Below are 27,035 nucleotides of genomic sequence, written 5' to 3'. Positions count from 1 at the left end.
TTAATCCGACATGATTTTTAAGGGACAGTGTTATTTATGAGAAAATGTCCTTCTCGGGTTAATCCTAAAAAAGTACTTATTTCTAATAAAATACTGTTCTTTTGAACTTTCTATTGATGAAAGATTCCTGAATTGATGAAAGTACGAAAGTTTCCTCAAAAATATTAAGGCAGCACAACAACAACAACGTTTCTAACATTGATGGTAAGGTTGATGTATATTTTTTTAAGCCAAATTTATATATTTTTTGTGTGATATGGTCTCATCATTTCCTGTAATGTCTCTCCAAGTCTGTCTCAGTGGAGAAAAGGTTAAACATAGCAGGGAAATTATTAAGACGTTAGTATTTATTTACTGTATATTGCATTAGTATGCAGACATTAAGTTCATTATACCGTGTAGTTTGAACCATTTATGTGTTTAGTGTTTCTGGCCTTGGATTTTTTTTGGGGGGGGGGGTTGAGTGAGTGAGTGAGTGAGGTTGATATTGTTGAACTGTAATTGAGAGGATTGTTTGCTGAAAGCTCATGACGTTAGCGGAGGTTAAAAACTGCTGATGCCAGGTGTTTATAGAGCAGAGATGACCAATCTGTGCCATACTAACACTATTCTACGATGTTCACAAAAAAAAAAAAAGACAATCAAATGTTCTTAAACAGAACCTAGACTTCATTAACATGTTTAAATTATGTTTTAGATGTTGTAAGAGAAGCAATTTTTTGCAGTCATCCTCACATTTAATCTATTGCAATGTGAACTGTAATTATATTACATTTAATGAATTCTCCGCTCCAAATCTAAATGGAAAAGAAGTAGTGTTCATTTATGTGTGTGTGTGTGTGTGTGTTTATGGGGTAATTCGTTTAATGTGCATGAATGCTGCTGTCCAATTTTCATTAGCATTTAATTAGTTGCATTCATGTAATTCTGCCCTAGCTCCACATGGCTTAATGAATCGATCTGCATTTTGGCCAGATTCGTTCATTAATGTTGCAGTGACTCTCTTTACCACCAGTGTGTGTTATTGGATCTTCTCTCTTTGGGATTTTACCTAGTTATGCACAGGTAATGTGCCTTTGAATACTTACATTTTGCTTGGACTAGAAGTTGTGGGATGTCAGCTTACAGAAGTATTCTAAAAAATAAAAAAATAAAACTTTAAGAAAGAAGTGTTTAGACTATATTTCAGGAAACAATGGATCCACACACCATGAAAGAGGCGAGCGATTGCTCTGATTAATTCTTTAGCTAATAATAAATGATTAAATGCTTGGTGGGAGAAATTATTTTTATATATAAGATTACATTACACACCAGTGTTTGGGTGCTACTAAGGGCAGAGATTTTTTTCACTACTTTTTTTTCAATATTTTAAAAGAAACTTCTTTCAAAACAGTGTAGCTTTTCAAGTTTTATTTAATGAGTAATTGTGTAGCACGTAAAAATGTTACAGTAATGTTTTTAATGTCACATTGCGTTCCCAGCAACATTTACTGCTGGTATACAAACTTATTTTACGGCTCTTATTATAGATTATACATGTATAGTTACATTATTCTAGTACAATAGCTTGATAGACAGACTGATGGATGATAGACAGATAGATAGACAGGCAGACAGATAGATGATAGATAGATAGTTTAAAAAGTATTTTTAGTCTCTAAAGCTCAAGGTTGCATTTATTTGATCAAAATAGAATATTATCATTTGATTATAATAATTTGATTTTCTAGTTTAAAATGTCAAAAAAATTATTCCTGAGATGCAGATTTTTATACCTTTTTTTTTATCGTTTTATAAATAGTTCAAAAGGCCTTACTGTCATTTTTGATCATTTAATGCATCCTTGCTGAATAAAGTAATAAATTCTTATACATATAAAAGAAAAAAAAAAACTTGCTGACCCCAATATTTTTAATGGTAGTGTGTATATATGTACATCTTTCTCTCTCCCCCTCTCTCTCTCTCTCTCTCTCTCTCTCTCTCTCTCTCCCCCTCTCTCTCTCTCTCTGTCTCTCTCTCTTTACTGCAGTGGAGGCAGCCGGCTGTGAAATTGGGTTCTAAATTACACCATGGACAAGCTTAGCCATCACTCTAATGCTAAGTCTGTTTAAAAACGACCCAGAGAGATCCAGTGCGAGTCACAGCTTGGCTTTTGAGGATGCTGGTCCAGTTGACCTAAGCCTATGAGCACAGAAGTGTCTATGTGACTTTTTACAACTTAATTAGAGGAAAACGTCTGTAAATCAGCAAATGCCTTTATAATTACAATTAGTGCTTTGTTAAATATCTAAATATTATTATATGGTTGTAACTTACCTTATTATTTGTAAATCTCTTTTTTTTTTCTTCAGTATGCTAGAACTAAATGTCTAAAGTAAAGTGTTTCATGCACCTATCTTTTCACACTTGATATGCCACACCTGTGAGGTGGATGGATTATCTTGGCAAAGAAGTGCTCACTTACAGATCTGTGAACTATATTTGAGAGAAATACACTTTTTGTGTGCATAGAAAAAGTCTTAGATCTTTGAGTTCAGCTCATGAAAAATGGAGGCCAAAACAAAAGTGTTGCGTTTAGAATTTTGTTCAGTGTATATACATACACACGGACACAAATATTAGGTTTGTAGATTTGATTCAAGTCAAGCATTACATTTTAAAATGCACTAAGATGTGCTTCAATGTCATCATATTATATGAACCTGAATGTGATATCTGGCATTCTGTATGTGTATCTTCACATATTAAAGAGTTTTACCCCAATTTTGTCATTTTCTAGGGCTACTTCCTGCTGTTTGAGTCGATGCTGGATTCTGTGCTGTACGCTAGGGATAAGTACCTCGCAGACGATGGTTTGGGTGAGTCATGTGCATGTTTCAGCTTTTTAAACTTCTTGTTATGAGATTAAGGGTATCTGAGAGCTCCTTGGCCAGACCTACCAATTGTTTTAGTTTTTTTTTACTGATGGGGCACAGTGAGCCCATCCCTCCCATCCGTAGTTTACAGAATAATGCTCTGCGTGTTTTCCAGGTGTTCTCTCTTATCTCACACCCTGCATGCTGCTTTGCCTTTTACTACATATTGATTTGCGTCAATAAAAAATAAATTAAACCAACTGCTGAATAACTAAACCGTCCTTGAGCACTCGCCTTCTAGATACCAGAAAACGAACATATCTTTCTTTCATTGTTCGGGAAACTAAAGTTTGCCGAAGGTCGTGGACACTGTGGAAGTGGATGTTAAACATTCTGCAAGTGTATTGTGGCTCTGTGTCATTTTCTTGTCCACTGTGGAGGTTTAAGTGAACAGATGCTGAGGATTTACATGGTACGCAGCACTGTGCACATGCTGACTGGATCAATTATAACTTCAATATAATCCTGACACAGGAGATGTTACACTCTCCTGATCTTTACGTAGGGTTGGGAATTTAACTGCTCTGGTTATGATAATGATTCCACGTGATGACTCCAGTCTCTGTTTTATTCAATTAACGGTTCTTTTGTACTTTTCAATGAACTCTAAATAATTAATAACTAGTGTGTATTTAAATATGTAGATAGGTTTTTATTTGATCAATTTATTTGATTAATGTTACAATGTAAAATAGCTGTTTTCTGTTTTAATGTATTTTAAAATATAATATAGTCCAGCGTCAAATAATCCTTCAGAAATCATTTTAATATGCTGATTTGCTGCTCAAGAAACATTTCATTTTATTGTTATGCAGCACAAATCTTTTCAGCATTTACATTTTTGTGGAAACCATGATACAAATTATTATTATTTTTTTTATCTGTAATATAAATCTTTAGTCATAGTATACATGGCTTTACTGTCACTTTTGATCAATTTAATGCATCCTTGCTGAATAAAAGTATACATTTCTTTAAAGAAAAGGAAACATTTTGAGGATTAAAAGCCATTTTGACATTTGTTCAAAAGTGACCTGTAGTAGTCACCCATTTGTGTATCAGACCACATTGATCTCACTGCATTGTATAATTGGGTGGATTTACATATCAACAAAAGTTTATTTCTATATAATTAAAGGTATTTTATGTAACTATTTTTAACTAATAACAATACTTACATAATATTTACTAAATATATTTATAGTGTAATTTGAAAATATATTTTTATTTAAAATTATAATATTCTTTACGTATTATAAATTTCATTTAAAGTATTTAAACTATTTCAAGTATTTCCAAAGTATTTTAAAACTAATGTCACTTATTAAAAAAAAAAAAAAAAAGGTCAGCTGCCACCACAAGAAATTGCATGTGAGAGCTTTCCATTCCTGAGTTAGCATATTTAAGAAGAAAAATAAATTATCCATTTGCTTTATTTACGTCACAGCAATGAACTATTTATACTTCATAGATGCATTTGGTATTAGGGGGAGGGATATCGTCATTCTAGTGGGTGTTTTATTGGTCAAAAATATGTTGCATGTAGGATAAGTCATCAACATTTTTCCAGAAAAAGAAATGCTGAATATTAAAAATCATTATATATATATATATATATATATATATATATATATATAAGCCAAAAACGGGAGAGGCCAGTGGTCCAGTGAGGCAGTGCGTTTCTATTTTTCAGCTCAGTCGGAAAGCCTGAAGCCATGTATAACTGGTGTGAAGCAGATTGATATAATCATGTGGCAGGTCTGCACTGTGTCAGATCAACATTACTTACCCCTGCCACTATAACCTCATTTCTCCCTCTCTCTTCTTTCATCTCTCCTTTATACCTCATATTATTAACCTTTCTCTTCATCCGAAACGTGGACTGCGCTTTCGCTCTCTCATCACTAGATGCTTTTTTTTTTTTTCACCCCCTGTTCCCACTGCCCTCTTCACGGCTGCCCTCAAGAGGAGCTGGAGGGGGGTGCTTGACAAACGGGCCATGAGCACCGAGTCGAGAAGGACGCAGATGTCAAAGCTATGAATCTTGGGACACTGCCTCCCCCTCGTCCCTCTTCTCTCTCTCTCTCTCTCTCCCTAGTCTCCGCTCCCCGCTCAGGTGTGGGACGGTCCCGTGTAGCACCCAATCAGCGCTCACCTGCGTCTCCCAAGACGATCACTCAAAGCTCTACTAATCAGAGAAAATGAGGTGACAAATCCACTCCAGGTGTGTACGTGTGTGGTTTTTCACCCTATGTGACACTCACGGGGTCATAGCGAAGGTTTTAAGGAACAGGCTGGAGGCTATAACTCACCAGTCAAGATCCTGTCACATAGGAGACGAGATTTTGATAGCACACACTTTATTATGGTCTGTGAGCTTGAATGTGCACCCTTAACCCTTGATTAAAGGTCAGACGAAGTTGGTGAGATATAGTCCAACATGGATTTCTCTCTCTTGGAGCTCGTCTAGAACAGAGTTAATGGTACTGATGGTCTGATCTGAACAGCAGCTCAGCAGCTTCGAGTTTGTGTCTCAAACGAAACAGACATTAAGAACTGATGAATGCAGAGTTTTTACGATTATGACCATCAGCTGAATTTAGAGTTTTTTGCCAGAAGCATGTGGCTGGTAACCATTAACATCATCACACAGGGACATTTGCGAGTACTGGAAACGACTGAAACATTGCTGAAAGAGACAGTCGAGGCTGTGGTTTACCATTTGATGATAGATGTGCTCATTATAGCACATTTGTGTAAAGGATGAGGTCTAATATGCCCACACAGTGACCAGCGTCTCTTATGCTGTAGCTATCAATTACATTAAACCACACTTTTTGTAAAAAACTAGTCATATTTTTTTATCCTTGTTGTTCTGCTTTGGCTTTTCTTGAAATGGTCTTTGCTTTGGTTGGCTTTTTATCTGTGTGTTTAGAACACATTTACAGTTAAATTGTACTTAAAGTGGTTTGATCAGTGCATTAATCTTCCTTTTGCCTTGTCATAATTGTGGTGCATTCAAACTGCTGTTTCCAAATAGTTTTGGATGCCTCCTTTTGCCATCTTGATTCATTCCAGTGAGTTTGTTTAAGCATTCAGAGCTTGTATATTTAATGACAACAAGTTAATATGCAGTCAAAGTTTACAAATGTAGGACATTTAATTGGAGTCATTTCGAGTTTAATGGACTCGAACCAGCATCCCTGGGAGCAGAATGGCCCAGATATGTCTGGATCATATGAGCCAACCACTGCACCAGAGATCTGAAAAGCTGCACATAAATCTTATAATGGATGTGACATGGCTTAGTGGTTGAAGTTGTGGACCGGTAAGCCAAAGGTTGTGGGTTCAAAGCCCAGAAGGTGCGACTCAGGAGCTCAATTCAGGATGGCTGTGGTAAAATATGTACTGCGAGTCACTTTGGATGTGAAAGTGTCTGTAAAATGAAAAATTTTCTTGTCATGTGATGTATTGACTGGTGAGGGCTTCGTTTGACTGTACATATATCAGATGTTAGCCCTGTCTTTTGCTTACTTTCATGTATCATCTTTCTTCTCAGTCTATCCAGACCGCTGCAACATCAGCCTGGCGGCAGTGGGGGACACTCAGAAACACAGTGACCGCATTGCATTCTGGGACGATGTGTATGGCTTCGAGATGAGGTGTATGAAGAAGGCTGTGATACCAGAGGCGGTCGTGGAGGTGTTGAAGCCTGAGACGGTCATTTCAGAGCCTGCAGTGATTAAGGTAAGGGGGGAAACTGTATTGGGGTCTTTCTAGAAAAGTGTGAAAGGAATTATCAGCGAAATGATTGGTTAAGTCTGAATGTCCCCTTGGGGATCAATGAAGTGTGTCATCTATCAAGATTTAAAAGTGTGTCTTCAGGTAAAACATACTGTCTTTTGTGTTTCTGAGGTTCCTCAAGTTGAATTGGATAAAACTGTGGTAAATCAATATGTAAATTTGTATCTTCATTTTAAATAATACCACAGTATAGTAGTCTAGATGGATTGGGCTCCATACACTCTCCTTTAAAAAAAAAGAAATGAATGCTTTAATGTCACAAATTAATCATTGTGAATTAAAGACATTTATTTAGATTTTAAATAAATACTATTCTTTTGAACTTTCTATTCATTGAAGAATCTGGAATACAGATTTTTCACAGTTTCCATAAAAATATTAAGCCAGATCATTTTTTTTCAACATTGATAATAATTAAATGTTTCCTGAGTACCAAATCAGGGTGTCCGCGGGGTTTTAAAAAGTATTAAAAAGTGATAAATCAAAATAGTCAAATTTAAGGCCATTAAAAGTGTTAAATGTGGTCTCAGAGGTATTATTTTTTTCCAAATTAGGTATTATTTTTTCAGACTATCAGGTGTCCTATTCTGATTGAAATTCTATCTGCGTTCGCGTTAGTTCGTTTAAATATGGGCTTTAGCATATCTGGGCAGATAATCAAAGATCTTTCGTCTCCGTCTCAACGTATGTTTGATGCTGACGTCATATTCAGTGGTCGTTCGGCATCATCTCAGAACACTGCGCGCTCAACAGAAGTGGCTGGCTTCCGTTTTATTTTAGACTTGCTTCAAGGCATATCTTCAAAGACTGGACAACCATCGTCGTCTTCATGGGCAAATGCAAGTTTTCTAACAGATTTACTGATAGCGCTGTTTCTCACACATGCAAAGAGAGAGAGCGAGTCTTACCACGCTGAATCAACACGCTATATGTAAACTATTCTTTGTTGTCTTCTCCTGTCAAAATAACGGAGTTCATTTAGAATTATTCATATTCATTTTCAAACAAGCAGAAGACACACCGGTTTCTCCGGTAGTGGGCGGAGCTAATGGCAATTTCATTGGCTGGCGCTGATTTAGTACCGTCCCTGTTTTGATTTCAGCAAATCAGTTTGACCGAACGCAGACAACGTGATTAATATTCATGAACCCAGCAGCTCATCAATTCATAGTGCATTGTATATACATTAGTATGATAGTAGAATTAGTAGTAGTATTATCTTTTAATAATAATTAATTTGATCTATTACTATTTTGTTACAGAAACCCTCAATGACCAAAAATATCTTAAGCATCACCACCAGTCTTAAGTTCAGTTAAAATGACAAATATGCATTCATTAGGCCTAAAAGTAAATTTTTACATAAGGGCATTGTGCTAGAAATATTACTATTATTTAGTAAAATGTATGTGATACTGCTACTACTGTTGAAAAAAATTAAAAAACTTTATTTTTTGAATAAAGAAATCACAATATTTCTTCCATGTTTTAATTTTAATAGCAAATCTCCTTTATTTACCAAAAATAAAATGTTTAAATTTCATAAATTAAAAGACAAATTAAATTTGGGGGAAACTTGTTTACTGTTTTTCATAATTATATAACTTGTAGAAAAACTTTAAACACAATAAGTATAAAGAATGGCATTGGTTTTATTTTTATTGTAAAAAGTAAAAAATCTGTGTAAATTATAGAAAGGTCGCTGATTAACACTTGCAATTCAGTGTCGTGATGGTTTTAAAAAATATTCTGAAGGTAGTAAAAAAGGTATTAAAAAGTAGTAAATTTAACTTAAGGATTGCTGTATATACCCTGCAAATGCATGCTAAAATGATTTCTGAAGGGACATGTGACAATGAAGAATGAAGTAAATTCAGCTTTGCCATCAAAGGAATAAATTACATTTTAAAATATATTCAAATAGTAAACAGATTTTTTTAATCGTTATTATATTCCCCAATGTAACTGTTTTTAGTTATTTCTTTATCAAATAAATGCAGCCTTGGTGAGCAACCAGACATTTTTCAAAAGTTTTTTTTAAAAAAGTGGTGATTTGTGATTTATACTCTGGTGCTTTCATTTTTGGGTGAAATATCCTTACACACTTAACTCATCTTTTACTAATCCCCTCATTTTAACTATATAATGGCTTCTGTCTTATTGGATTTGGTACAAATCATTAGATCACCTGAATCCCTAATTAATTGAGTCTGGGCTGGACAGAAAGCCAATTTCCTGTGTTGTTGCCTTGTTTTGAGACTGCGGGAGGAAGGGAAAGAACGAAAGGTAGGATCAAGGCAGAAGATGAAGAGAAGGGAGTGACAGATCATGAGAGAGTGAGAGAGACGTGAGAGAACAAGTAAAGCTTCATGGAGACTGTCTGTGACAGAATGGCTAATTTATTCTAATCCTTGTTTAACGTCCTCTTTAGTAAACTTCATTACTTACCACTGCCATGGCCTTGGGTCCACTTACAAACTTTTTTTAATGCTTTTAAAGGAGTTTTTACTTAAACCTGCTAGTGTCATCTTACAAAAGTTTTGTTAAAAAATATTTAAGTGAAAGATGTCACGAATGATTCAGAATACTGTGAAATGCACACTTATAAAGAGAGCTTCTGTATACTAGCATTATGAAGTGTGATAAAATAGTAGATCCATATTGACTACATTGAACACAGTGTAATTTTTTTTAGTTTTATTTTATTTCCATTATACCTTTTCTTATCAGAAAAACTTAAGCCATAATGAAAATTCAATGCCCAAATCAATGTTTTCCTGTCTGTGCAGAAACATTGCACATCTTTCTTCAATTATCTCACTGATCCACCCCAATAACAGCATTTAATGGTGGTCAGAGTTCTATTAAAATAACACACTCTAGCATGGAATTCTATTAGAACCTTTAATGACATCTCTTCCACTTAAACTGGTCACATTCACTGCTTTATAATATTTAATGTTTTTATTTTTTAATCACATTATCATGCAGATATATGTTATTATTTTAAATGACATTATTTAATAATACTTTTTTCATATTAATTAAACAAAAGTTAATGTCTGAACATGTCTTGAATGTCTTGAACAGATCTTGACATACATGTTTAACTCTCTTTTGCAACGCACTGTCTTTTCCTTGTTTGTTGTGCTCACATTCATTCGCTTTAAGGAGTAGCTCTCCCAAAAATGAAAATTTGCGCGTCCTCAGGCCAGCCAAGATGTAAATGAGCTTGTTTCTTCATTAGAACAGATTTGGAGAAATTTTGCATTACATCACTTGCTCAACAGTGGGTCCTCTGCAGTGAATGGGTGCCGTCAGAATGAAAGTCAAAACAGCTGATAAATCCACACGACTCCAGTCCATGTTTGTAAAGACAAATCCATCAAGATGTTTCATGCTTTGAAAAAGTCATATTGTATAAATCAAGAGAGAAATATGCCCAGATCAAGCACTGTTTACAAGCAAAAACAGTCCAAACCAGTTCTAAACAAGCACTGTATGTTGTTGGATTTTAATGTAAGAGGACAAAGGGGATAGACATTTTTACTGGAGGAATTATTATTATTCATTTTAGATTGAATTTTTACAAACATGCAGCTTTTCACTGCACAGTGTTAATTGATGGACTAGAGTCGTGATCTGTTTGGACTCTCATTCTGACGGCACCTATTCACTGCAAAGGATCCGTTAGTGAGCAAGTGCTGTACTGTAATGCTGCAAATCGTTCCAATGGAGAAACAAAATCTTAGGATGGCCTGAGGGTGGGTACATTTTCAGCAAATCTTCATTTTTGGGTAAATTGTTTCTAGAAGTTGAAACACTATAATACAAAAAGTTATTAACACCTTAAGACAAAGTTGACATTATGGTTTCTTTGTTATATAAAATGGAATGGCATGGCCGTAATATTTTTATGTGACAGGTATATTTTTTGTGACCCCCTCTCTAGACTGTTGACTGTGGCACTGTGAGGGTGTCTGAGCTAGAGTTCACTGTGGACTTCAGCCTGAAGATAACGGCCTGCACCTTCTGTACAGTGAGTAGATCCAACTTCCAACACACACACACACAAAACCCATTTACCAACAAACTCACAAACAAACCGTGATTATTGCCTGTCTTACACACACTTCAATCTTCAGAGCTAATCAAGGTTGTCAGGTGTGAAGATTAATTAGGAGTGGGAAGATGGATTGGCCCTTTGATTGTCTGGTATGGGTGAGGGAGCTCAGACACCAGTCTGGTTTGATGGACAGACAGGTGAAGGTAACGGCAGACAGTGAAAAGTTTCCTTTAATTACTTCATGGCATAAGTTCAACCAAAGATCTCCAAGTGTAAGATCAAATAGAGTTAAAGAGCATTGCAGGAATATTCTACTCAATCTTATGTCATTCTAGTCCTGTTAAAAAAATAAAGGTACATTTTGAAAAATAGTCATGCAGTTCTTGTCTCAATGAATAGCTACCATTGTGGCCATGTTTGTCAAGCTCCAGAAAGGACATAAAGCTTTCATAAAAGTAGATTGTATGACTTCTGACAAATGACAAAAGTTTGCATTAAACTGTTCAAAAGTATGGAGCCCCACAAATGACATGCAAGAAAAAATAGTAGGCTAAAGCGTGTGCATGATTTATCTGACAATGAACATGAATTTATCCTGCCATTGCTTCCTGTTTCACAGAAATATAAATAGGGGGGAAAACAAAGCCCAAATGCCCTTAATCATCCATCACAATTAGAAAAACCAAAGAATATATTTCTGGTGTGTAGCAACAGATAATTGAGCTTCACAAATTAGGGAAGTGGCTTTAGGAAAAGAGCTAGAGCAGTGACAATTCCCATTTCCACCATCAGGGCAATAATTAAGAATTTCAAATTAACAGAAAATGTTATGAAACTGCGTGGAAGAGGACGTTTGTCTAGGTCAGTTTGAGTGGATAAAGACTCTCCAAGGACCACAGCTGGAGAATAGCAGAAAATAGTTGAGGCTCGGGGTCAGAAAACCTTAAAAAAAAAAAATTGTCAAACATCACCTACATCACCAAATGTTGCTTGGAAGGTTTTCAAGAAAAGATCTCCTACCTAATCCAAAAACAAACTCCAGCATATTATTTTTTCAGACACGACTGGAACTTCTAATGGGACTTGCTTCTATGATCAGATGAAACTAAAAAAAAAAGAGCGCTTTAGCAGCAAACACTCAAGATAGGTTTGGTGAACACAGGGTTAAAAAGTACCCCATGTGTACAATGAAATATTCTCCTGTATTTTTTATGTTGTGGGCCTATATTTCTGCTGGAGGTCCTGGACATCTTGTTTAGACACATGGCATCTTTGATTTTATGAAATACCAACAGATAAAAAATCTAAAAGTGACTGACTCTGTTAGAAATCTTATAATGGGCCGTGTTTGGATAATCCGAACACAAACCTCAAAAACAACACAAAAATGGGTCACTGGGCACAAAACCAAGCTTCTGCTATAGCCATTCCAGTCCTCTGACCTGAACCCTACAGAAAATGAGAGGAGTGAACTGAAGAGGAGAAGCTGGTAATCTAAAGGGTCTGGAGTGATTCTGGATGAAGGAATGGTCTCTGATCTCTTGTCAGGTGTTCTCTAACCTGATCAGGCATTATAGGAGAACATTTAGAGCTGTTAAACCGGCAAATGGAGGTTTAAAAAAGAATTCAATAAAAGGGTGTCCTTAATTGTGGCCAATGTGTATTAGAGAAAAACATTTATTTCATAATGATATTTCCCCCCATTTTAAATTCTTATTATCCAATGAAAGGTTAGATTTTTGTGTATTTTTTAAAAATAAAAGATCAAAAGGATTAACAAAAGGGTCATTTGTACTATTTCTGTGGTGCTTTTTGGCTTTAGTGGATTTAGTGCATTCTTGAGAGTTTCTTCTTTTTTGTGCTTTATTAAAAAGTAACATCATACAGGTTTAGAACAACATGAGTAAATTCATTTCTGCGTGAACAATTCATTTCAAGACAATACGATCCTTTATTCTAGCTTTATTGTTTGCAAGGTCACCATTCTTGTCAGGTGTATTTTCTATCGAGAGAAGGTACGTGTGTGTATTTGTCAGTAAAAGAGTGAGACTTGGTGAGAGACGGAACAAAAAAACAACTGAAATTTCAAATGCAATTTTTCTGTCTCCCAGTTTTGTCCAAGCATTATTGTTCCTGCTTCTTTGTTATGACTTTTATAGATTAATCAATACTTTATTATTATCTCCCATCCCCTCTCTCATTTACTCTGGATTTAATGGAATTTGTAAACATCATCTCATTTTTCTGCTGCTCTCCAGTAATGGAAAACCATATCCCGATTTCCTCCCCTTTTAAAAACTTCTATTTTTAGATATTAGGCAGGTACAAGCAATTTGCAGATTTTTAATATCCTTGAAATTTTATGAGGAAAATTCCATTTATAGTCATAGATGGGATTCAGTACCCTACTTTGCACTGCTTTGTCATGTAATTATGGAAGCACCCCAAAAATGAAGGGAAAATGCTGTCGTCCCCATGATTGAGTGCATGGACTTATTCTCCTGCTGACAGTCCATTCATCACATCAGGCTGCCTAACCTTGCATTAAATGAACAGCGCTACCCTGCGCTCTCGTGCTCGGCCGGTGGAAGACAAATAACGCTCGCTCTTACAGTTGCACTGGTCCTCGGCTCCCGTTGTCCACAGAGACTGAAGTCTCTCCTTTCTCTCTCTCTCTCTCTCTCTCTCTCTCTCTTGCTTTCTCTTTCACTTCCTTCTTGAAAAAAAAGTGTCACTCCTAAATGTGTCAGATTCTAGATAAATTACTAACTGTTGGATATTTCACAATAACTGTTTTTACTGTAAACTCTTTTACCATTTACTGTAAATGCAGACTTAGTGAGCATAAGAGAATTCATTCAAAAACATTAAAAAAATTTACCGACCCCAAACTTTTGAACTGGTGGTATATATTCTAAGTCCTTTGAAACCACATGACAGCGTTGTGTCGATAGTCACTGAAATTCATCTTCATTGTAGAACACAATTGTCAATTCTGCTTAATTGAGCTGGTGCAATGCAGTCATTTGACATAAGCCAAACCCAGTGCCTTTAGCCTTTAAAATGGTAATTTGGACTGTTTCTGTGGTGCTTTTTGGCTTTGTTAGATCTCGAACAGCCTTTGTTGTGGGAAGCAGAGCAGCATGAACATTCTTGAGAGTTTTTTCTATAATTCTTTGGAAAACATGTTTGCTAGAAAAGCGCAGCTAACATTGAGGGCCTAGAGGTTGTATATTAGTTATAAAATGTTCATGGCACGTCTAGTGCACTGCAGTTGAAGCACATCTGAAGATGGTTTTGCGTAATGTTTGCGTCAGTGGTGATTTGCCCTAAGGGCACTCTGTTACATCAAGCTGTGACAAGAACAATACTGATAATGATCATACAGTGTGTGGGGAAAATAAAGAGGGATACTGCTTGTTTTCTACTTATTTGTAAAATGTCAGCGCAGACAAAGCGAGAAGTTAGTTATAAGGACTCGAAGTACTAGTAGTAATTAGCAAGTCCGAATTACTTTTAAAAATGTGTTTAACTTATAATTGGAAGTTATGATAGGATGTTTAGATGGTGCAAGAGTACTTTTCAGATTAATCCTCTTTTGATGTACTTTTGAACTTTCTATTCAAGAAGTATCACATTTTACACAAAATCATAAGCAGCACAACTGATTTTAATATGGATAAAAGTTTCTCGAGCACAAAATCAGCATATTAGAATGATTTCTGAAGGATTATGTGACACTGAAGACTGAAGTAATGACTGCTGAAAGTTCATCTTTGCCAAAACAGGAATAAATTACATTTGACAAATATATTAGAGTAGAAATAATTTAAATCATTTATAAAATAATTTAGCAAATGCTTTCATTTTAAGTAACTATTAAGCTCTGAATCTAATCAAGATTATTTTTTACTTTCTTGTAATAAAAAATGCCCTAAGGTAATCAAAAATTGGTTACTGTGTATGCATGGTAATTTATCAGCAGGGAAGTAAAGTTTTCACTGCAAGCTATTCTTACTGTATTTGTCTACTGGCATGATAAAACATCCAAGCCAACTTATTTTCACTGATCTGTATGTAGAGTGCTTAAAATTTTTATGAGAGAAATGTGTGAGAAAGATTTTGGGAGAAAGATTCTGATACGTTTTGGAAAACTTTTCTACAGTGGCTATAAAATCAAGTTAACCGTGTCATTGCCATACCAAGTGACACATGTTTTGCATTGTAATGTGCTCATGGGCAGTCGTGGCCTTATGGTTAGGGAGTTTGTGGGTTTAAGTCTCATTGTCTGAGGTGAGACCTTTGAGCAAGGCACTGAATCCCCAACTGCTCACTCAATTATTCTGTTAAATGAATGAATGTTTTTCTGTGTGAGGGAGACTAATAATTACTTTAATGTGAGGCTTTTTTTAATAATCCTAGTCCCAGCAGAGTCAAACTAGAGCTGTGATTTCAGTCGTGTACAAACCCAAGCTGTTCTTGGTGTCACATCATTGTTGATTTGACCAGGCTGGAGGAAGGAATTGCATGTGCCCAAATGCCCATATGGCTAATCCAGTCCTGGATTTTACAGTAGGTCTACATTTCACCTCTGTTTTAGTTCAAATGTTTTTATTATACATTTTTAGATCAGAAATTGTAAATGTGGGTCATATAGCACCATATAACCAGTGGTTCTTCCATTGTTCATTAACACCGTTGAATATAATGGCAGGCTTTTTGTACAAATTACCTGAAATAGCACAATGTTATTTTTAGTTGTTTTTTTAAGAAGTGTCCTAGAAGAGGATCAAGAAAGGCTATATTTGTTCTGTTTTAACTAATGATAGGGTACCACTGTTCTTCAGCATTTCTGCATCACTCTGTACTCCAGTTCACTTTGAGTGTTCCTGCAGTAATGTCCTTCCCCTCTAATTAAACCCTGTGTATTTGCTTCCAGTGCGGCGGAACGTCAAACTCTGAGGGAAAAGCAGAATAACAGGAACGGGAGTTTCGTTGGCACTGGTGTGTGATGTGCACAGAATAAGGGGAGACGCCGGGTGGAGAAGGAGGGGGTTAGAGAGCTCGAGGTGGTCGAGTGTGACGCCTCGCACGCGTGAATAAACCCCATCAAAAGCACATTAGCTCTCCCTCCTCCGCAGCTCGCCGCATAATTGTATCTGGCTGCACCACGCTCTGCTCCGACATGATAGCGCTGGAAAGGGCTTGATGATGAATTGCTCCCCGTTGGTGTTAGCGATGATGATAATTATTAATTTTCCCCCGACCTGTTCTCCAGGTAGACTCGTGCGCCGCCTCCTGGGCCGGGTAACAGCTCGCGCGCATCACTTACCCCCGACATTTCCCGGGTGTGAAGGCTGAACACTTTGATGAGAATAAAAAGCCTCCGTTTTCAACATTTGTCCCCTTGCCCCCCATGCAACTCAGGCTTTTGTGTCTGCTCTTTCACTGCACCCTGGAAGGCTACGTCAACGGGGTGCTTTATTTCTGGCAGGGAGTTACTTGGCTCTGACCCCCGTGTTTTCAGTGCACGTCCTCTTTTGTCGGGTCCATGATTCTGTTGACATTTTTGGGCAGTTTGTACTAACAAAAATGATGAACCCATTTAAAGGAAAACGTTTGGAGATTTTTGTTTTAGATAACTGACTCTTAGATTTATGAGAAATATAAGGCAACAATTATACATCACTTGCTATTTTATAACAATTATGATTAATTATATAAAATTATGAGAAGATTATAAATTATTTATAGTTTTTTAATAGAGCAGTAGTGAATTAAAATATATATTGGTTATATTAAAATATAACCATATAGTAATAATTGATTATAATCCTTAATCCTTAAATTAATCATTTGTATACATTTTTTTAAAAGGACAAACAGCTACTAAAAAGTAAATAACATACTGTATATATAAAATATAAAAAAATTACAATTACTGTATTTATAAACTATGTATAAAATATACAATATATATATATATATATATATATATATATATATATATATATATATATATATATATATATAGAAAATAATAATGTTAACTTCCACTGTTTTGCATTTCTAATTTTTAATACTGTTTTGTCAAATTGCTTATTGTAAACCAAGCCCATATGAAGGAATCACGCCGAAGAGAAGTTGTTTGTGGACGTGGTGCTAAACCCTTGATTATGTTGCTGTGGCTTTGTCCTCTTAAAGCTATTTTAACAGAAGAAGAGGAGGATTAATAGTTAGGTGCTCTGCTTCTGTTTGTAGGGGAGGGAGAGAGAGACACGGGCATTAAGCCAGAGCTATATATCTCCCCACAAGGTCCCGGGGATACTTCAGGCAGAATGGCTCACATTATCACTGCAGTGTCCCCTGGGAGTTCACAGGGTGACTGCGCTCTGTTTTCTCTCTCTCTCTCTGTGTGTGTGTGTGTGTGTTTGTGTGTGTGTGTATCCATCTGTGAGAAAGTGTGCACAGCTCAGCCATTCATTCCGGGATATCCTCCTCAATTCACATCTTTCATGACTAAATAAATACTTAAAAAATATTAATTACTTATTTCAAGTGAATTGATGTGATTTGCTATTTGTTATTGCGAACAGTTGCATATGAGAAATATTGTACTTGGAAGCAATGTGAGTCATCAAAAGAGAACGTTTTCTTCAATGTTTGTCTACAATCCATCATATTTATGAGCTTTTGTCATCAGTTACAACAAAGTTCATCTCTGGTGTGCCAAATGACTCGCAAATCCACTCTTCCTAATGAATCCAATAAGCAATTAGACCTGATTTGGTAATTATTGCTCCACATAATGTCTGATAACGTTCATTACAAACTGTAATTACACTGACCTGACTTTTTTATTTTATTTCTGTCACATCTTCAGTGACGTTTCTTGATCTCAACTGTCATTTCCAATACAAAGTGATCTGCTTGGATTTGAGAATTGTGTTAGATTTGTATAATACAATGCAGATTCTGCATTTATTTACCAAAGCAGCCAGAGACAGAAAATCGATTTATAATTAAACCTAATGGAGCAACTTTAAAATAATGCATGGTTTCATAAGTTCTTTTAAGAGCTTTTTATTTTATATTATTTATTTAGTTTTATTTTATTTAATGCAAAGGGATGCTTTATAAACAATCTTTAAATTGGAAGGTGTCAAGTAAATGGCTGATTTATTTTATTTTTATTTATTTTTATTTTTTATATATATATTTTAAAAAATCTAAATGTATAAATGTAATTTTATTTTTTTATAATTTTTTCGATTTTTATTAAAACATTTTCAGAAGAGTGAAAGCTAATAATACTCCCAGTTTGGTTTAAAGAAAAGAGAAACTCCAGTAAACATCTTACTTAAAAGAAAAGCAAAGGGGGTGACTAAATTTTTTTCTATTGTTGTCTTGCTTACCTCTCTCTTCATGCCCCGTTTTCTCTTTATCGGTGTCTTCTCTCTCTCTCTTTCTCTTCTCATTGATTGCACTCTTTGTGTGAGCGAGCAGACCCTCGTGTTGTCAGCTACGTCAGGATTAAAAGCTATTAGTTCTGCATCATTGCCACTACAAGTATGCTCCTGAGATTGATAGAGTTGCTCTACTGTCATCGGGGGCAGGTTGGGACAAAAAAGGGGAGTTTTCATTTCCATAATATTGTGCATTTTATACTTTGTGTGTATTTACACAGAAAACAAACAAAGGATTATTATTATTCATCACTAGACTATTAATATATATATATTTTATCTTTATTTATATGGAGCATTTCCACAACACTGTGCTTTTTTTAAAATCACTTGTCAACTTGTCTCTCTTTACCCTGTTTTGCTAATTATTTCCTGCTGGCTAGAACACGTGTGAGCGTTTACCAGAATGTCATGTTCTAACCTCTCTCTCATATTTCATTCCAGGCCATCGTGGGCTATTTTGACATTTTCTTCGACAAGAGCTGCGGAAACAAGGTAAGCAATAGTGCTGTGCTGTTTAACAGCGAACAATTGCGGTCACGCCTTGCCGTCTTTTAGGCCCGAGGCAATCGCAATGCAATCGTCAGCCTCTCAAACCTAAATGCTGAAATAAGCATTTGCCTTCCTCCAGTGACCAACTGGAACAGGCAATGAAATAAGATAAAACCCTTCAGCCACTGAGAGAGCAATCGTGCGCTGGGTTCTGATAATGGGAATTTAAGCAGGAGAATGTGGAGGGGTCTTGTGTCTTTTGTCCCGTTTTGGATGTTTGAACACAGCATCAGAGTTTGTGTTAATGATGTGGTGGATAACCACATCAGTTATGTTTGCTTTGAACTTGATTTGGTTTAAAGGAGAAGTTGGTTTGTTTTCTGACCTGGGAAATTTATTTTTGCATTTTATTTTAGCTCATTTTCTGTCTCTGTCATCTTCATTCCAGTTTACCATTAGTGGTAATCACAGATAATTTTGTTATCGTCAGGCCTTGAAGATTATAGATAAGGTCACAGTATGTTTTCCCATTTCTCTCAAGTTTCCCTAAATTTCCCTCTGTTGTCACCTTGAATTTTCTTTTTTTTTTTTTTTTACATTTGCATTATTTTTTAAATTGAAATTTATACTGCCTTCTATAGGCCTGTATGTATGGAAGCTTATTTTTGTTATTCCGGAATAAAAAATAAAAAAGGTAATTCTTTCTTTTTTTTTTCACAATTGCGTGTTTTTGCATAATCGCGAGTTATAAAATCATACCTGCAAATTTACATCACACATGCAGATGTTTTTTTCTCTGAATTCTAACTTTACATCTTGTAATTCTTTTTTCTTTTTTTTTTTTATAATCTAACAATTCCGACATTTTCTTGCAGTTGCGAGTTTATATTTTACTAAACTGACTTATTTCAGAACTCTGAGTTTGACTCACAATTTAGATTTTTTTCTAACACATCATTTCTGACACAGAATAAAAAGTTTAAAAGGTAATAGTTACTTTGTAACTCACAATTCTGACTTTTATATATACGTTAATATCCCACAATTTTGAGTTTATGTATCTTGCAATTGCGAGAGGAACAAATCTTGATTGTGAGGAAAAAGTCGCAATTAGCTTTTTTCTTTTTTATTCCATGGCAGAAACAAGGTTCCATATAGATGCAACATCACACAAAAGCAAGCGGTTTTAGTTAGTGGTGACTTTCAAAAGGGCAGACAAGTTTATCACCAGTAATCGATTTATTCTGCAACCAAAGGTGTCCGATAATTAGGGGCTTACTGGGATGAAGTGAGTATTAATTGGTCATGTGATCTCATCTTGGCGGTCACCCTCCTTATGTGTTTGATTTTTACGTGTAAATCTTTTGAAATGTAAAAAAAGAACTAACCAAATATTATTTGTAAACATTTATTTGCATTAATCCTCTTTAGTCATGAAGTTTTCCACTTACTTACAGAAGCAATCTCTATTCTTTCAGTCACTTTTCAAAATAAGTCAAGCAGGGCAACAGCATTTTCCTGTTTATCTGAACATAAACAGGTTTTTAATGCAGTTATGTTTTAATTTTAGGTCATGTTCTCCACTGCTCCAGACTGCACTAAGACTCACTGGAAACAGACGGTGTTCTTACTAGAAAACCCCATCCCTGTCAAAACCGGTTTGTACCCTGTTCACACATGCTTGCTACAGTACTTGTTTTAACTGTCTCCACACTAGTGTTTGCATGTACTTGTGTCTGTCTTAAAACTGTGATGTGTGAGTTCTGGCGAGTACATATGCAGCCATTAGCTTTCTTTAAAACACTAAAAAGAAGTGTGCCACAGGTAGGTGTGTCTTATCTTTCTTCACCCTGACAGTTGATTCTTAGACGTTGACACAGGTTATCCGTCAGTCATTGAGAGATAGACACATGATGGAGCGGTTCTAGAGCTCGTCCACATAAACCATGCAGTTTGTTCTTTCTGTTGATAAATATATATGATGATATATATTGTGTCTTGAGAATCATTCCCACACAACACATCAAGTCTGTAGACAGATTTATTTAGGGGCATTGTTTTTGTGTTCCCTATGTTTTATGTTGTTCTAACACAGAATATCAGGATGATCAGCACACAACAAAAATAGTCTTTTTGGGTTATATTTTACATTCATCACCAGTTGAGTTTGTGTGCAATCTGATTACATGGTATTTTCAAATAGAACCAATAATCAATGATTTCTTTTATATTATTCAACTTTGTCATTGCATGTTACAGTACGGTTTAGCTTCCAACCAGAAGTGCATTGGTAGCAGTTATTTACATATATACAGAATGCTGGTAATTTGAATGGGTAATAAAATATGAATAATCTTAATGACAAAAGCAGTGGATATGAAAGGAGGGGGTGTATACAGTGAGTACAGTAGTTAGGAATAGTGCAATGGAGAAACATTTTGTGTACATCAGTTATGATATAAGGCTATGTAAATTATTAACAGTGAGCCCAAAGGATTATTTCGAAAAATTATTTATTGTGAGCCCAAAAGATTGTTTACGATTTAACACATTTTTATTATGCTTACAAAGCATTTAAGAGCACAAACTGATTTTTCTGTTAGATAACGATTAGCTTAAATATAAAAAAATTAAACCATAAAAGTATTTTTTCTGTTTTTAATTAATTAAAAACTGTTTAAGTTTAATTATGTAAATAAGCTCAATAATACAAAAAATACATTGTGTGTGTTGTGTATAATTAAACACTTTTCATGAATATTTATTTGTTTAATCCATTGCCTATTATGTATATATGTAAAAACAATTTTATTATGATATATTTGTAAATATGATATATTATTATACATTATTTAAAGCTTTTATATTCATTATATATATATATATATATATATATATATATATATATATATATATATATATATATATATATACATACATTCATTCAATATAATATATAATCTACAATTATATTAATTGTAAAAAATACTGTATAAAACAAATATAATAATTGTTGTAGTGCTTTTTTTGTCCATATGAAGAGGTTTGGTTCTTGTAAAGAGGACTCGAGTGTGAAAACACCATAAAACAGCGTCATTGATCTCAGCCAGACACTGATTCATTTATATGTCCATTTCTGTGTCATTTTATTTTAATATTGCTATATCTTCATATTATTTGTTTATAACTGCCTATTGCAGAATTGCATGAATATCCTTTGTTGTTTAATCAAATTATGGTGAAAAACCAAATAAACAACGAGAGGGAAGTGGATCAGAACCTGAAAGTTATTAAAAATCATATTGCCTCATGTTTAGGTATAAGAGCTACCCTGACACTTAGATCAAGGCTCTGTATGTCTGTAGATGGCTAGACAGTGTCCCGGCCGTGCTAACAGATGAAGTGTGTCTTATCATAATGGGAATCGGAGAAATGTCATCTGATGCGCAGATGGATGAAGGTGCTCTAGCCAGTTTCTCTGATACAGCACACTATTATAAATGACTGTGTCCTAACTGTAGCTGTCCACGGGGCATTACCATGGACAGTCCCTGCAGAAGCCGTTCAATGATAAGAGTGCCGTTCACTTGAAGGTCCGCTAACACTACTTATGCGTTGCTGATACCAGTGTCAGATTATAATCAGAAGGCACAGTCGTGTGATTATATTGTTTGGCGTATTTGACCATTTTGCAGTAGCTCCAGAAAATGCCTAATCTATAAACAGCGTCCCTCACACTGGAGATTTGGAGAACCTTGAATAGGTTATTTGTAGTTTATATTTTACTCAGATGCACACTAGCCTAGCTCTGCGAATGACCTATTGCGAGTGTGAATGAAAAGACATGGGGAAAATAGGTCTAAGAGAAAAATGTTTGGGGGAAACAAGTGTTTTATCTGTTTTGGGACATGTACCATGATAATACTGTAGTATAATTTGGAGTACCATGTATTTGTTTAACATTGTATATGAAACTACCCTTACTGTGAGCTGAAAGCACAGGATGATTAAGATGATGCAAAACACCAAACACACATCTAAAAGTTATTTTTAACTTGATTTGGCACTTGATATGTCATGATTTCGTTTTATTGATTAAAATGAAGCACCGTGCTTTCCTGTAATGTATCCTACGAAAATAGGAAATTAAGAATTACATTTTACATTATTCTCACGTACTACATGATTTGTAACTTGTGAATTTAAATTGGATTTCTTTTCTAAACAATAACAGTAATGTGTTTTGTGTGTCAAGCTGTCATTTGTGTAAAATAAATGCTGTTGTTAGAAGAGAAATGCATTCCTCTCAGCTTCTTCTCTTGTTTGTGTTAGTTTAGTAATTACTTTTCAGAAGTGTGATGAGAGGGGAGGTAGAGTATCCAACGGAAATGCGAAACACCCTCAGAAACGCCTTCAGATGCTGTTGTTGCATCAATTAAAGCAGGCTTCATTTGTCATGATTTAGTTGGTTTTGCAGATCATTAAAGGAAAAGATGAGTAAAAGCTTTATTTTTCATGCATATAGCCAACATTTGAGCTCGTATATAAAAGAGGTCACCCTGTGTTGAATGGTCTCGGGACATTTTGAGGGTAGAAAGTGCATTGCACATCACGTCTGTTTTTCCAAATAAGGTATTGTACAGCCGATAGATTGGTAATAACCTTTAAGAATAAGGCTGCTTATTGAATCAACCATGCAATGCTTTTTGTAGTGCTTTAAAGTAGTTTAAACTCACAGGAAGTGCAGTGCGTCTGCCGTGTGAAAAGGTCCTTGAGGTGTCAGAGCAAGGTTCCTTTAGGGGGAGGTGTGATTATTTGATAGAAGGGAGCACCGTGGTGAGCTGCTGATTCCGAAGGACTGTTTTTATTCATCTGCTTTACAGGGGCCACAGATTTATGAGGTTATGCACTGCAGGGCGAGAGAGAAGTTTTATAATGCAGCTTTTGTATCTTGTGATGGAGTGTTTGGGAGGGCTTTTTCTGAAAACTGCTGTGATTGGACATTAGATACATTGATATTTGATTATAAGTCCATGCTGCAAAAATAATCTAAATAGTCTTTAAGTGGATAGTTCAGTCAAAAGTGAAAATTCTGTCAACGTTTAACTCCAAATCTGTTCGTAATCTGTACAACTTTTTTTTCCCTTTTTTTCATGCAATTGCATCATTAAACATATTAGACAAAAACAGTTCTACAAAATTTGTCATACAGGTTTAGAGACATTAGCAACAATACAGAAGTTTCATTTTCAAGTGACCTTTCCCTTTAAATTAAAGGAAACCCTCACCCAAGTAATGAATATTTACTCAAAATAAACTCACCAGCAGGCCACCCAAGATGTAGATGAATTTGTTTCTTCATTGAAACAAATTTGAGATTAATTTCAATTTGAGAGATCATTTCATCACTTGTTCACCAATGGATTCTCTACAGTGAATGGGTGCCGTCAGAATGAGAGTCCAAACTGCTGATAAAAAAATCACAGTAATCCACACGATTCCAGTCCATCAGTTAATGTCATGTGAGGTAAAAACTGCATGTTTGTAATAAATAAATCCATCAATAAGGACATTTCTTTTTGATTCAGATGAGATGGCTTTATCCTTGGAGAAAGCCATATTATGGATAGCGGACTTCTAATGGTGAAAGTTAAAAATGTTATTACAACATGCAGCTTTTTGCTTCACAAGACATTAACTGATAGATTGGAGTCATGTGGATTACTTGTGGATTATTGTGAGGTTTTTATCAGCTGTTTGGACTCTGACGGCACCCATTGGCTGCAGAGGATCCTTAGGTGAGCAAGTGATGCTAATAAATTTCTCCAAATCTGTTCAGATGAAGAAACAAACTCATGTCTTGGATGGCCTGAGGGTGAGTAAATGTTTAGCCAAATTTTATATTTGGTTGAATTATTCCTTTAAATAACTGTTTGTGTAGACTATGATGCTTGTTCTGTACATTTGTGCACCAGCGTGTTTATGAGCAGTCACGTTTCTTCAAGGAATTCATCAAGATGTTTCACGTGGTCTCATCCATTTCTCGTTTCAGCCTCCGTCAGTCACCCTTGGTTGCATTGGCATGTTGAATGCAAATGGCAGTGTGATGTATGACGGCTCTAGAGGCAGCCTTGTCTCCTCTATTTAATTAACGTGCACCAACAGCTTCTTTCTCATAGATCGCCAATCTTTTTCTCGCCTCTACTGTCAGAATAAAATCTTGCAGTAACTACATCCCAAACTGCTTTACTCTGAGATTTAACCAGGAATTGTAGGGTCAAGTAATTCCACTCTCTGTGTCTCTTGGCTCTCTCCACAGACCTCTGTGTATTAAAGCCCATTGGCAGTAACTGGGAAAGTTGTGTGATGCACATAGCCATTTTCTGCCGGGCGCTTCAGAGTTTAATAGATCTTTCTATCACTTGTGCTCATACTGGTCACGTAAACCTACTCTGTGTTCTTTTTACTTTTGGGAGGCAATATGTGATCTGTCAAATCTTTCACTGCACAGCTGATTTTAATTAAAGTATTTCTTGCTGGATCAATTGTTTTACAAAAGAAAAAAAATCAGGTCAGCTTTTTATTTGTTCTATTTTGCACTATTGAACAAACATTTTGATGATTTCTATTTCTGACATAGTGCATGACTTGTTTGCCAAGCACTTTCTAAAAGCCCGTTCTGTGTATTATAAGCATGTATGGTTAGGAATCGTTAGAAATTGTCCAGTTATAGTTCTGCTTTCTAGTTCTGTCAACAGTTTTGAACTTGCATTTAAAAATAACTTTTTGGGGGGGAAGTGGTTTAAGGGGATCATCTGCCAGTAAAAGGTAGAAGAAAACCAATGTGACAGCTGCACTGCGCTCTGACGGTCACATCTGAATTCTCCTCATCTCCTCGTGTCAAAATGCTGCAGTCAGCATATTTTTATCTCATGCAACCTGCAGCAAAGAAAGAAATGGCAGGGGGCGGAGGGCTTGTTTGCCAAATGGGTAAATATTAATTTACATCTGGCAGTGAAACGTGAAGTTAATCAAAGTGATTATCTGGAGTAATCATCGTCATTGTCTTCAGGCCTTCCTGATCAAATGTGCCGCCTGTATTTCTACTGTATCGCGCTGTAGCAAGCAGCAGCTTTTCTTCCATCTGGAGCTAAGCGGCATGTAATCCTCCCCTGATTCACTCTTAGCTTTTTAATCGCATCCTTCTCTTCTCACCTGGTTTCAGTTTTGTTCAGTGAGAGCATTTCCACTTTTGTTATTACGCAGCTGTGAGTTTTGACAGAAAAGTGTCAGTTGTGACTGAGCTGTATGGTAGTAAAAAGTGAATATTTATTTTTGTATGTAAAAACATGCCAGGAAAGCTCAAATATGTTTTTCAAGCTGGTGTGAAGGCATGTCACCATGAAGACCGATTTGTGTCAAATCCTGTTTTTCACTCTCTATTTCTCCTTCTGCAGGAGAGGAACTTCCAGGTCAAATCGCAGTGCATAAGAACAGAAAGGACCCCAGAGCTCTGCTGATCACACTCAGTGTCGCTGGCCAGAAGCAAACCTACAGCCTCCAGTGAAGAAGTTGTTTTACTGGGAGGAAACACATACTTGGAGCAATCCAGTATTTAATTACTGAAACCTCATATTAAAAAGTTTTTCTACCAAACGTCATTCATTCATGGGTTGCACATGAACATTCTGTCAATGTTTTTTTTTTTACACAAGTTGTTCTCTCTGTGACTATTAACAGAGAGAAGTCAACAACTTGGGCAACTAATGAATGCCAGACTTTGTTTTAAACCTCTTAATGTTCATATATTAGGCCCTGGAAGAACCCTAATTTCCTGTTTGTTTGAATAATGACTAAGTGAATAAAGTTAAAGCTTTCCTTACATTTTATAAGAATGGTTTTATTTTTTACATGAATTCCCCAAAGTCATTTTTGTTTTACAAAAGTTAGAGATGCAAGATGATGGCAGTCAGTTATGGAAACTGACTTTTTTTTTCCCACAAACCGATTTAAAAGAAAAAGAAAAAAACATTCCGCGTTTCTTTTACTCCATCTTTCAATTACGTCATTTGCATACGTATGTCTAGCAACTTAGCCTTGATACATTAAAGACCGATTCACATAGTGATAGCAGACAAATGAAGCACGCCGATATTGTAGATCTTGCCTTTATAGCACCGTTACATTGAGCTGTCATGAAGAAATGTATCACCTCTGATTGCCACGATTAACCAATCAGAATAAAGTTTTCAGCGAGCCGCGTAACACCAGGACCTGTCCACTAGGGGG

General features: G+C 35.7%; 1 protein-coding gene across 2 annotated transcripts in view; it reads left to right on the top strand.

Moving 5' to 3' along the window:
* The window catches only part of LOC113051936 (protein arginine N-methyltransferase 3-like), a 45,544-nt gene extending 18,916 nt beyond the window's left edge, over positions 1-26,628 (top strand). For both annotated transcript variants that reach the window (XM_026216128.1, XM_026216126.1), the window contains exons 11-16: positions 2,783-2,861; positions 6,478-6,665; positions 10,675-10,761; positions 18,699-18,749; positions 20,317-20,404; positions 26,204-26,628. In XM_026216128.1, the coding sequence (XP_026071913.1) occupies positions 2,783-2,861; positions 6,478-6,665; positions 10,675-10,761; positions 18,699-18,749; positions 20,317-20,404; positions 26,204-26,313 (603 nt within the window). In that variant the 3' untranslated portion in view covers positions 26,314-26,628. The remainder of the gene's footprint in view (positions 1-2,782; positions 2,862-6,477; positions 6,666-10,674; positions 10,762-18,698; positions 18,750-20,316; positions 20,405-26,203) is intronic.
* The last annotated feature ends 407 nt before the right edge of the window (positions 26,629-27,035 follow it).

This window comes from Carassius auratus, chromosome 32, assembly GCF_003368295.1.
Source record: "Carassius auratus strain Wakin chromosome 32, ASM336829v1, whole genome shotgun sequence".
NCBI lineage: Eukaryota > Metazoa > Chordata > Actinopteri > Cypriniformes > Cyprinidae > Carassius > Carassius auratus.
Note: the sequence above shows the minus strand (reverse complement) of the source record. Positions and strands in the feature narration are given on the sequence as shown.